At 43.8% G+C, this 13,531-nt stretch overlaps 1 protein-coding gene across 1 annotated transcript; it reads right to left on the minus strand.

Annotated features, from left to right (window-relative positions):
- Positions 1–1,012: 1,012 nt before the first annotated feature.
- Positions 1,013–12,565, minus strand: B2M (beta-2-microglobulin). Its single transcript, XM_035131660.2, has 4 exons — positions 12,408–12,565; positions 6,047–6,319; positions 5,690–5,727; positions 1,013–1,628 (listed from the first exon to the last, which is right to left on the minus strand). Exons 1-3 carry the CDS (start codon positions 12,475–12,477, stop codon positions 5,717–5,719), a joined length of 354 nt encoding a protein of 117 aa, XP_034987551.1. The 5' UTR covers positions 12,478–12,565; the 3' UTR covers positions 1,013–1,628; positions 5,690–5,716.
- Between the last annotated feature and the right edge of the window lie 966 nt (positions 12,566–13,531).

Consider the following 13,531-nt stretch of genomic DNA (forward strand, 5'->3'; position numbering starts at 1 on the left):
AGCCCACGAGCCACCCCCAAACTGAGTGGCCTGCTTGGTGAGTCCTCGCGTGCTGCACTAAAGCAACGCAGCCACTCACTTCCACAGTGCCAGAAATCGTGTCTGCGCATGCGCCAGAAATCACATCTGCACAGACGCAGGTAATCGCGGACCCAGGCGCTCACACACACATGCAATCCGACCCACGGAGGGATCTCCACTGGAGTGAACCGGCCCAGGCAAGGTAAACCTTGCCAACCAGTGAGTTAATCCTTTGCTGTCAGCTCCCCTCTTCTACTGGCCAAGAATTATTTATCATAAGCAACTCTGGCAAGAAAGCAGTGAGACAGTTTTCTTTGTTCTGAGCTCTGCAGTTTGTTTTTAGACTAGTTTTAATTTTTTTAAAAAAAAAATAGGTTACAGCTTGCTACATATGGGCAACAAGCATCTTTTACTTAACTTCTTTTTTCACAGACTCAAAGAGTTATCTGGGGACACTCCCTCCAAGACATGCAATGTATTTTGAGACATTGGGATTCGAGTTCTGATACAGATATAACTTGAGGCCTATTTTGTGAAGGGAGTGCAGTGTGATTTACAATCTCTCTCCTTATTTTGATTCTTAAAGCTCGCTTTTAACTGCAATTGTGTATTATGACAGAGGAGAAATATCATAACGCTCCTTATGATTAGAACATGTTTGTGAAGATACATAGAGAAGACGTAAATGATTGTTTAATTAATGATTTTTTGTTTTTGTTTTTTTCTACTGTAAATGATTCTTTTGTATGTATATTTTTTGTAAACATGTTGTGTGCTAATGTTTTTAAAGAAAGAAACTAATAAAAAATATTTATTTTTTTAAAAAAAGAACATGTTTGTAAATATCCGTTGACGAATGTAATCCTGCATTTTGTATGCAATCCTGTTTACACTTACCAGGGATAAGGCCTATTTAACATAATAGGACTTACTTATGAGTAAACATGTTTGGGCGTGCCCTGTAAAACCAATAAATCAAGGTCACCAACTGTTACATAAGGAAATCTTGGTAGAAGCACTTTATTAAGACTTTTAATAAATGCTAATACTAGCATTAAAAGTTACATTCCAGATAGGCCAAATGAGAAACTAATTCATAGTCAAAAAAGTGAAATATATAGGATACTCAGAGTAGACCCACCAAAATTAATGGACCAAAGTTACTCAAGTCCAATAACTTTAATGGCTCTATTCAAAGTACAACTACGGTAGTATGTGATGCAACCCATAAGCCTTTCTACTTGCTTCTTTTTGCAAAGATTCAAATTCCTGGAAGATTTTGCTGATAGAAGTATTTGAAAAATCAACAGAAGGTTACATTGTTTTTTATGAAGCCAGATTGAATATCACTGAATGTTACAATAAATGCATGACAGATCAGATTTCCGAGGCAATCTTCAATTGTCTGCCTACAGAGGACACACATATATGAAAGCCCACATCAAACACTTCAAAGTCTCAAGCACGGCCCATCAGCAGGTCTCAGCAGGTTTTGATGTATGCGGTTCATGATGGAAAACTATCCAGAGAGCTACATAATCAGTAGAAAGGCAGGAACAGCGGAGGAAGAATGCTCAAGTAGCAATAAAATGGAAGGCTCTTTGGACCTGGAGAGGAAAAACATAAAACCAACTTTTATACTGACTCATATGTGGGGGGGAAACCCAACAGGGGATCAAATACTCCCAAACTACAATTAACCTCTATGTGGTCTTGAGCATCATTATTGCAACCTAATCTTGCCTGTTAGTGGCAGGGGAAAGCAGGATAGAAGCGTAGAAGAGCACTTTGAACGATAAGAAGTATTCGAAGAACTAGCTACAGGCAGAGCTGCAAATCAAGAAACTTATTGGTTCACCAGGAACTCACTGGGTGGCCTTGACCAGGCATCCCAAACCTGCGGTCCGCCAGGGCCTACAACTCCCATGATCCCTAGCTAACCGAACCAGTGGGCAGGGATGATGGGAATTGTAGTCCAAAACATCTGGAGGGCCAAAGCTTGGGGATGCCTGGCTTTGACCAAGCCACCCTCTCTTCTCTTAGCCTCAACCCCACCCCACCCCAATATAGGAGGCAATACTGATTTCAGAAGGGTTGGGTAACATGTGGTGTAGTGACTAGAGTGTTGGACTGGGGTCTGGCAGTCCAGGGTTCGAATTCCCAAATCAGCCAGGAGACTTGCTGGGTGACATTGGGCTAGGCATAGGGCCTTCTGGCGGTTCCCTCACTGCGAAAAGTGAGGTTATAGGAAACCAGGCAGAGGGCCTTCTCGGTGGTGGAGCCCACCTTGTGGAACGCCCTCCCATCAGATGTCAAGGAAATAAGCAACTATCTGACTTTTAGAAGACATCTGAAGGCAGCCCTGTTTAGGGAAGTTTTTAATGTTTGATGTTTTATCGTGTTTTAATATTCTGTTGGTAGCTGCCCAGATAGGCTGGGGAAACCCAGCCTGATGGGTGAGGTATAAGAAAAAAATTATCACCACCACCACCATCATCATCACCCCAGCCTAAACTAGCTCATAGGACTGAGGATAAAATGGGAGCAGAGACAGAGAAGAACTGTGCATGTTATTTTTTGTTCCTTGGGCGGGCGGGGGGGATCTACATGAAATTATAAAATAAAAATGGTGTTGGACTTTAGGGGAGAAATTCATCCTTGCATGTATTTGTTTTCCTGTTCCCTTCGTATCATGCCTTTTTGTAGGACTGTGGGGCAAGGCTGCTTTGCTCCTCTGTCGCAAACTACAAGGAGTGGCTTTTTACACAGTGGGAAATGCTAGGTTTCATATAAACCCCACCCCACCCCCATGGGAATGACACAGTGGTTGTAGATGGGGCCATAGGAAGCTCAGCACACATTCAATATAACCCTTGTGGTGGGTACATTTTATGGCTTGCATTCATTTTTAAAAACCAGTCTGTTCCTTATTGCTAAGAGTTATCTGTGTGCAGCTGTATATATAATTAGAATAGTGTAATGTTAGTACACCAGAACGGTAAAATATCATTTGAATTATGACGCTATAATCCACCAATGCTTATTTTTTAAAAATAGTTTGCCGCCACCCACCCACCCCCCCAAAAAACCACCAACAGTTTCTGGTCCTGCCAGTGGCCAAAAAGGTATTTTTAAAGAAATCATTTAAAATCAACACAGAAAGGAGTTAGTTGGTACTGGCATCCATGTTGTAGTATGGCCGACCCAACTCTCTGGGAGAAGTGAAGTTACAGGGAACCAGGCAGAGGGCCTTCTCGGTAGTGGCGCCTGCCCTGTGGAACGCCCTCCCATCAGATGTCAAGGAAATATACAACTATTGGACTTTTAGAAGACATCTGAAGGCAACCCTGTATCGGGAAATTTTTAATATCTAATGTTTTACCTTTTTTTTTAATGTGCTGTAAGCTGCCCAGAGTGGCTGGGGAAACTCAACTAGATGGGCGGGATATAAATAATAAAATTATTTTATTTATTTATTTATTCATTATTAAGTATACATGGGCAGGCTGAAAATCACGTGCTGTGGCAAGTACAACAAAATGGCTGCCTGTCATACTCCTCCTTCCTCCTATTGCATAAACAGGAAATGTGGTTGGGGAGGGGAGGGAGAGGGGGCAGCAGCAGAGAAAAGACCAAGATTGATCTGGAGAGCATGAGATGCAAGGGGAAACTAGCTGTGTACAACCAGTGGTGGGTCAGGAGGGGGAGGACAGTAAAGAGGAGTACATATGGTTTTTTTGGGGGGGTAGGGTCATAGCCATCCTGCTTTGCATGCAAAATTTCCCAGCTTCAACCCCAGACATTTCCTGGCAGGGCTGGGGAAGACCCCTAGAGAGCTGCTGCCAGTCAGTGTCCAGGCATGTCAAACCTGCGGCCCTCCAGATGTTTTGGACTACAATTCCCATCTTCCTCAACCACTGGTCCTGCTAGCTAGGGATCATGGGAGTTGTAGGCCAAAACATCTAGAGGGCCGCAGGTTTGACATGCCTGGAAACGAAGCTGAGCTAGATGGACCAATGGTATGACTCACTAAAAGGGTGCTTTCAGTTTTGCATTATACCCCAAGGGGGTATAATATGTTCAATAGGATATTCATCACAATGGCTCCTCCCCCTGACCTGAATGCTGATTAAAAGACTTGAGGGTTCGCCCCGCACCTCAGAAGTTAAGAGAGAGGTTTGGGGCTCTGAGGGTTTCCCACATTCTCATTTACTCTGCCCAACAGATTTCAGATTCTCACAGCATTCTATGGTGTTAAGGCGCTTTGCCTTTCTTTCCTTATGCTTGTAGCCAGAAAAAAAATAGCAATAAGCAATCCATTAAAAAAAACAACAACCACAAAAGCGAGGTGGCACCCACGGCAAAAGTTCTAACAAATGTGTGCTGAGCTGTGATAGGTTCAGTTTCCTAATATACGTCCAAACCCGATTCTTGAATAAAAGTCAGAAGAGTGGCCCAAAGGGCACCTGCTGATGAATATTGCGCTACTCTTCTGTTCCTTCTGAAAAAAAAGTTGGGCTTTAGGCCCTTTGAGAAAAAGAGCCATGGGGAAAATACAGAACAGCAATGACTGACCTGAGAGCAAGTCCTACTAAATTCAATAGGACTTACTTCTGAGTATACATGGTTAGGATTGCACTATAAATGCCTAACATGGAAGCACTGAAGAAGCCTTGTGTTCCCCCCCACTAAAGTTACCAAAGTCTTGGAACCCCCCAGGATCTTGAAATAATTATTATATATTATAATGTGTTGTATTCAGCTTTTATTTAACTCACAGTAGATACACTGAAATAGCTATGGCTAACTTTCCTCCATTAATTTGAATGGGTCCACTCTTGAGTAAAAGCTAGCTGAACAGAACTATTTTATTAATTTATGAATCACCATTCATATGAGTTTCAAGGTGACTTACAGTAATGGAACAGCTAAAAACAGATTCAAAAGCAAAACAATACCCACACACACACACACACACACACACTATAAAGAAATATTTTTAAACAAGGTGAGGAAAGGGGGCAACAATAGTCTTTGATCTCTCCACAAAGTATCATCGCAAGGGGTAAAGCTATGTTATAGCAAGGTGCTCAAAGGCAGAGTTCTGGGGGGAAATGGTCTTGCAAATTTGTTGATAATCTGGCATCACATGGCACCGATTGGCTAGTACCTCGGATGTCACAAACCCACCTACCCCCAATCTCTAGAGCAGTTTGGCCATCTGAAAAAGCTTCCATATTTCCTCAATTAAGACCAGCCAACCAACCCCCTCTAACAAATAAATGCCTGTATGGTGATTATATATTTTTAAAATAAAAATTTTAAAAAGGCAAAAAGCCCACTGGAATAGTGAAGTAGGGCAGATGGTGGGCCAAACCAAAGATAGATTTGCTGCCAGGTACTGCACAGCTGGGAGGAAAAGATATGGCTCAAGAATTAGGAGCAAGTTCCTTTTCATATTATATCTGTTTTCACCCACAGTTTATAACTAGTCCAACACAAAATTGATCCATTTGTCCCTTATGAGAGAAAGGCAAGATTTTTTTTTACATATTTCTTTAAATAAATAAAAATCACATTAATGATCATTCATTAGTTATGTTTGTAAAATAACTACACTTTTGTAAAAAGTGATGATTATATTAAATAATTATCATCCATATCTTACCTTTCCTGCTGAGGGGTCATTTGGTTATTACTCTTGCTCTGTAGAAGAAGAAAACAAGGTAAGTGTCTCTCGGACATACATTGGTCCAATATTTTATGACAGTGTTAATCTGAAGCGCCTACAGATTTCTTGATTATGGTCAATGAATGTTTACTGCTCTTGCAAAGGATGACTAGTCGCTCATGACAATTTGTTGCAACGTACCGATGCAAATCTTAGCCTGTGTATATGTCATCTGAAGATACAGTATGTGTTTTCTGGAGGGACTACAGATGACAGAGCACAGCTGTTCGTGTTTCAAGACTTGACAAGAAAAAGAAAGGGAAGAAAAAGAAGACCACAGTAGCAGATACTCACCCCATTTGACAACCTTTGGTTTCTCCAGGGTGCTGTGCTCCACTCTGCAGGAGACATCTTCCCCATCTGGAATGACCTTGGCATAGACAAGGCGATTGAAGGCCCAGGTTTTATCAAAAGAAAGGTCAGACTGTTTCACATCAAGTGGCTTCCCGCCCTTCTCAATTGTGATGTTGATTTTGGGAGGGTGGAAGTTGTCCACGTAGCAATTCACAATGTTTTCTTTGCCCATCTCCACGGGATGGCGGGAATAAACTTGTACGTTGGGAGTTCCTGTAGGAATGGGTGAAAGAGGTAAAAAGGCAAGGTTTGGGGATACAGGTTATCATCTGCCATGCTTTATTAGCTGTGCACTCAGGGCTATATCTGACCTAGGAGATAAATTTCCTATCTGGACTTTGCTTCCATACAAGAAGCTGCATGTATACTGTCACAGACTGAAATCGCCCATGTGTCCGTTTTGCTACATATACATAGAACAGGAGCCCACTAGTCCAAGGTGATATCTGGTTTTCAACATCTGATATATCACCAGCTAAACATCACGGTTTAACAATATATCACTATGTTTGAAATAAGGATGGAGCTGTATAGTCATTGGCTGGCTTAACGGCATAGTGCCTGCTCCTGTGATTCACTGCTCCCTCCAGAAGGCAGGGAGAGGTGAGCCAGCAGAATTAAGGGGGCTGCAAGATCGAGAGCAGCACTGGCTGGCTGCACTGTTTTTTCCACATTGTGATTTTTGCACAGCACCCACCCACCCACCATGATTTGCGATGTATTGCCAGGTCAAAAATTATGAAATTGATATCATGATATGGACTTTAAACCAGTTTTGGACGGTATATTGATGTATCGCCCAGCTCTAGAACCCACCATCAGTTGTGGCAGTCCTCTGCATGTACAAAACTAAAAATGCACATGTGTGTATCCATTATGTATGATGACCACACACGCACACACTGCCCTGCACAGACACAGCATAGGAAAAGCATTTGGTATGAAACAGATCTATCAACCTCCCTGTAAAATAGTTAACTAGGATTTGAGCCTTTTTATACACATGCTCAGTTATGGGTATAAGCAAAAGCTACTTTTGGGTGAACTCCTAAACCATGGTTTGGAGATGGATAACTGTTGAAGCTTCCTCGTCACCTCACATTGCACAATTTAATAATTACTTCAAGTTTTAAGTAAACTGTGGTTTGCTGTTATTTCCAAGCTGGTAAAGTATGGTCTGAGTGATCCTGCTAAACCACAATTGCAAACAATGGTTTGATCCCAGTTGCATGGGCTTATTCAAACCATAACTTTCTGGATTGGACATGCCAACAAACTTTGCTACCTGGTGTGATCAAACCAAACTATTATGCCACATACAGGGAGGAGAGAGAGAGAGAACTCTCAAGCCTGTGGTTTATTTCCAATCCTCCCCAGGCTTCCTCAAACTCGGCCCTCCAGATGTTTTTGGCCTACAACTCCCATGATCCCTAGCTAGCAGGACCAGTGGTCAGGGATGATGGGAATTGTAGTCTCAAAACATCTGGAGGGCAGAATTTGAGGAAGCCTGCTCCACACCATGATTTGGAGGAACTGTTTACATGCAGCTAATTTCCTGCAGAAATAGGTACACTTGTGTTCGCTCTTGGAGCTCGTCTACACCAATTAATGACTTTGTTCGAAGGCCTTGCAATTATATTTATAACTGTCCAATTTTTAAATGTCACTGTTATTATAAATAAACCATGAGTTTATATGGTATTAAGCATCTTCCTATGCTCCCTGTCAGACCATTGCTCATCTAGCTCAGTACCAACTAGTATTTGACTTTCTGTGTCATGTGTCTTTCTAGCCTTACGTGTCCTGGAGGTTCAATGCATTGAATGTGGAATGTTCAGCATGCAAAGCAGAACTGTGCTGCCGCCCTATTCCAGACCTGTGAAATCTCTGGTACTCTAGAATTTATTGGACTACAACTCCAATCAACATGGATCACTAGCCATTACTAGCTGGGGCTGATGGGAGCTGGAGTCCAAAAACACATGGAGGGCCACGGATTCCCTATTCCTGCTCTATTGCCATTCATCTCCCCCTGCTGGGTGGTTCGCAATAGCAGCTCTAAAGGTAAAGGGACCCCTGACCGTTAGGTCCAGTCGCGAGTCGCTCTATAGGCCGAGGGAGCCAGCGTTTGTCCGCAGACAGCTTCCGAGTCATGTGGCCAGCACGACTAAGGCGCTTCTGGAGAACCAGAGCAGCACACGGAAACACCATTTACCTTCCCGCCGGAGCGGTACCTATTTATCTACTTGCACTTTGACGTGCTTTCAAACTGCTAGGTTGGCAGGAGCTGGAACCGAGCAATGGGAGCTCACCCTGTTGAGGGGATTCAAACCGCCGACCTTCCAATTGGCAAGCCCTGCCTAGGCTCTGTGGTTTAGACCACAGCACCACCTGCGTCCCATAATAGCAGCTCTACCAGTGTACTAATATACAATCAAAAGAGGGGGGTCCCCAAATGCATGTTTGGGGACTAAAGTAAAGATGGCCTAAAGGTAGATTCCGGGTTTGTAAAACAGGAAGATTACCGTGTGTGTACTAGGAGAAAGGGAAATAAAAAGCGAAAGCAACATTTGCTCTGCACTCAGAAAAGACCAAGACGCCATTTCACTTGCTTCTCTAGCTGCATGTGATAGTAATGAAAATAGAACTGGGCAAAGGCCAGTGACTAGTCAGAAAGTCCCTGGAAAAGAGCCAGCAAGGGGCAATGGATGTACTGTATGTTAATACACAACCTCGAGTTCCAAGGCAGAAGAAGTAACAGATATAAATGTAAGTCTCCACTGCTTGCGTATTTTAAATTAAAGGAACATTCTGGTGTGTGTTTAACTCCTTCCCTGATGGCCACCTCTGTGCCACTGCTTTTCACTCCACGCCCCCCCCCCCGCCCCCAGTGTTCCAGATGAATGTTTTACACATCTGGAAACTCAAAAGGCAAAGCAGCTTGGGGCAAGGATTAAGTCACATCCCGTCCTCAACTCTGGGCCACAAAGTGCAATGGGTCACCCGCCCTTCATTTTCAGACAACAGCTTCAACTGCTGAGTGGAAGGACAGTTTCAGGGACAAGATCTCTAACTGTCCCTTTACTCTGGGGCAAAAGTGCACCAGGAAGTAGTATCCAGGGAACGTGGTCTATTAGTGCAGGGATTTACACTTGCACAACTTCCCCTCCATTCCCACACTATGGCACACCCTTCCCAAATTCACTGCAGAAGGTTGAAGCAACCCACATAACAGATTTAGTTCAGATGCACAAGCATAAGCGCTTAGGCACACTTCCACTTGTCCCATGCCTATAAAGCACAGATCCAAGCAGTTTTTCCTTTGCCTCGCTGCCTTCGCCCTTCCACTCTTTAGTGCTAAATCCAAACAAACAGTGATCTGCAGGAAACTCAATTGCCATTTGTTCCAATTTGATGCTAAAGGTCAGGTTTCCCTGGGGGAAAGTGGTGGTGCAAACTGGGGTGTGGATGTACCCTTAAGCTTTGCTCTACCAGAACAAGTTACTTAGTGCTGTTAGATACAACCCACCATTATTTTCCCAAAAAAGCAGCTGCAGGTGTGCTCAAGTTTCATCAAAGCAGCAGTGACTAAGGGGGTGTTTTCCGGTCCAAATGTCCTCTCCTCAAACTGCTATTACAGTGGAAATCAACACCAAAGGGTGTTCTTCTGTGATAGAGGCTTCAGAGGGGTGATGGGATGGGGAAACAATGTCAGGCCAGAGCCTCAATCTAAAGAACTCCTGCACTGGCTGCTTTTAAGTAAAAATGAAAGCACTGGGAGATCTTGTGGCAGACTTCCTGAAACTTGTGTAGCTTGGTCCTGTGATCTTCTTTTTACGTTTTCGACTATTTCCCTGGCAGCATTTCCAGCTTTCAAGACAAGCTTATCAAGGGCTTTTTTATGACAGTACTCACTGGTGCAGAGTATGGCCAACTCTCTCTCTCTCTTTTGTTGCCCATAGCAACTATTTTGTGATGGCACCCATGGCACTTTTATCAACATACAAGTACTGGCACCTCATTTTTGACCCCAAAAAGTTCTAAAGCTGACCCTTTGCGCATACATGCGCTGGGAGCCCAAAACGGGGAGGAGATTTTCAGGAGAGCAGTAGGGGGAATTGAAATGGCCCCAAAACAAGGGTTAGCACATATGTGTGCTTCCTTCTCCTGAGGAGTATCGCTGGGGGAAGAGAGCATCATGTAGGTGCTATCACTATGTGGGGGCGAGATTGGGCATAGAGGGCAGCAGCTTTTGGGGGAGGCAGGTGTTAGCTAGCTCAAATGCCCCCTTTCTTCCCCCTAGGGAGATAGTGAATATGAGCTCCCCCTTCCCCACAAAATGGTTGTGGGGTGTGTGTGTGCATGAATTTACCTGTAAACTGCCTAAATTCACATTTTAGAAATTCTATTCTCTTGAGTTTAACAGCTGTAAAATCCTCTACAGTAAAGGAAGCAGGAGGCGGAGAAGGAAGCACTTCAATCTTAGCTTACAAGGACGGGGCACCACATAACAAAAAGTGTTACTTCTATCAGGATGTTACTGTCTCATTGGAATCAGAAGGCTCCAACAAAATCCCACTGAACAGGCATACTTCCATCCTCCCTCTTCTCGAGTCAACTCCCATTTTGCATTCTAGAGCTAAGACAGCATTTCTTGGGAGCACTGCACTTGTGGTTTGGGCCCAAAGTGTGACAAACCATACAAACCAACCAATGTTTAAGACAGTGGTTCCCAACAGGTGGTCCGGGGACCCCCAGGGGTCCACGAGCTATGCCAGAGGGGTCTCAAGATCCTATTAGAATAAAAAATATATTAAATATATTTCGTATGATAACAGATTTTTTGTTTTGGCCGCTTCCTGCATGAGCAGAGTCTAGTGCAAAACTAGAATTAGATAGAGGCAGTAGTTCTGCTGTATGCCGCAAGGACTACAAGAAACTTGGAGATAAGGCAATGAAAAAGATCCTTCCATTTGCAACCACATATCGGTGTGAGCAAGCATTTTCTTCCATGTGTTTCATGAAAAACAAATATAGGAATATAGGAATCAGCTCGACATGCGGTCGGATTTCAGAGTGAAAGTTTCAAGTTTGGAACCTAATATTTCAGAAATAATGGACTCAAAGGACAGATTTAACTCATCTCATTAAGAACTGAAAATTAAAACTAACTGTATACTGATGGAGTACTCTGTTGTAACTGTAAAAACGTATAAATATAAAATATAGAAAGACTCTTAATTTGGCTCTCACTTTTTAATTTTAGGATTAGGAATTAATGGGGGTCCTTGTCACAATAGCGGCTCGATGAGGGGTCCTCGAGAAAATTTTGTTGGGAACCCCTGGTTTAAGAAATTAGACGCAGAAAGGAAGACGAATAGCTTTTCAGATGCAGGGGAGCCATCATGAGCCTTTGTTGTTTTCTACTGACGCACTCAGATCAACTGCTTCCTTCTGCCCAATCCTACTCAGCTTCGGTAAAACACGGATTAGGCCCCCCACAAAATACCCACAAAATATCAAGGAGGCACTCTTAACTCTTTTAATCGCCCCAATTACCTAACAGGATGAACTAAAACAACACAACCTACACGTGTTTACTCAGAAGTAAGGCAACATAGCTCAGTCGGTCAGGAAAAAAGCATACAGTACTGTACTTAGGTATGCAGGCATATGCAGGGTGTAGGTTCGATCCCCGTAAGGGACAGCTGTGTATGCCTGCATTGCAGGGGGTTGGACTAGATGACCCTCAGGGTCCCTTCTAACTCGTGGATTCTATGAAAAGCCCAGTTGTGCTCGATAGCGCTTGCTTAATATGATGTTTAGGATCCCAAACACTAAGGAACATTGTAGCACCTTTAAAAGCTCAGGCGGAAATCCTATACTGTACAGGAGTAAGACTATAGTGGGACTTAGGGGGGGAAAGCATAATTAGGTTTATTCGCCAAGGTCGCTATCCTTATTTCAGAGTAAACACACTTAGAATTGCGGTTTAACAAATTCAGGATAGCACAAGGTTTCTTAGTCTGAAGCCTGCTTGACATATTCCACGTCTGCCACTTTTAATTCTTTTGATTCTTTAGCAGTGCAATGCTATATACGCGCCCACCGCGTATATAATTAAAACCCACCGAGTTTAACGGTGCTAAATTCTGGGCCAGTGGGCACAGGGAGAGGTAACCCGTGTCAAGCTACTCGTGAGAACGCGCGCCTCTTAACCCGTTAACGAGGTTCACCCCTGGAAGGCAGCCGAAGCGGGAGAGGGAAAGGGTTGGGTGGGCTGCAACACAGTCTTACTTACTTGGAGTGGCCTCGAGGATTACGACCAACAGCACAAGCGCCAAGCACGACAGCATGTGAGCCTTCGCCATGGCAAAAAGTTATTCGTTGCCTCCGCTTCGGAGTCTCGAAATTCGGCGACTGAGACGGCAGAGCTCGGCCGAGGGAACTTCACGCCCAGAAATCGCTCCTCTCTGCCCAATCACAATAACGCACAGATCACGCATCACTAGTAGCCGGGGAGATGTCTCAGCGCAAGTTGGCTGAAAGGCCCCGGGGACTTTCCAGCACATGCGTACTCCCGCCGCTCGCTGATTTTTTTATTTTATTTTTTTGTATACAGTATTTTACTTTCAGTTTCCGTTGCTTGGAAGGCAGGCCAGTTCCGAGAAATGGGAGAAGCGCAGCTGCGGCAACAAGGCTGTTGTCCCTAACTTGAAATTGAACCAGGGTCAGAGTGCAAGATGTTGTTGTTATTATTATTATTAATGTGGCACAGGCTCAGATAAAGCCTGATACCTGTTCAGAACTGGTGGCATAATAATAATAATAATAATAATAATAATAATAATAATAATAATAATAAATAGCACAGAGGTGTTGTGATGGGGCTCCCTTTGAGGAAAGGTTGCAACGTTTGAGACTTTTTAGAGAAAAAGCAACTAAAAGGTGACATGATTTGTTGTTGTTTAGTCATGTCCCCATGGATCAGAGCACGCCAGGCACTCCCACTGCCAGTCTTCCACTGCCTCCTGCAGTTTGGTCAAACTCATGTTCGTAGCTTCGAGAACACTGTCCAGCCTTCTCGTCCTCTGTCATCCCCTTCTCCTTGTGCCCTCCATCTTTCCCAACATCAGGGTCTTTTCCAGGGAGTCTTCTCATGAGGTGGCCAAAGTATTGGAGCCTCAGCTTCAGGATCTGTCCTTCCAGTGAGCACTCAGGGCTGATTTCCTTCAGAATGGATAGGTTTGATCTTCTTGCAGTCCATGGGACTCTCAAGAGCAGGGGTAGGCAACCTAAGGCCCGTGGGCCAGATGCGGCCCAATCGCCTTCTCAATCCAGCCCGCGGACGGTCCGGGAATCAGCATGTTTTTACATGAGTAGAATGTGTGCTTTTATTTAAAATGTATCTCTGGGTTATTTGTG

This window comes from Zootoca vivipara, chromosome 14 (assembly GCF_963506605.1).
Source record: "Zootoca vivipara chromosome 14, rZooViv1.1, whole genome shotgun sequence".
Classification (NCBI taxonomy): Eukaryota; Metazoa; Chordata; class Lepidosauria; order Squamata; family Lacertidae; genus Zootoca; species Zootoca vivipara.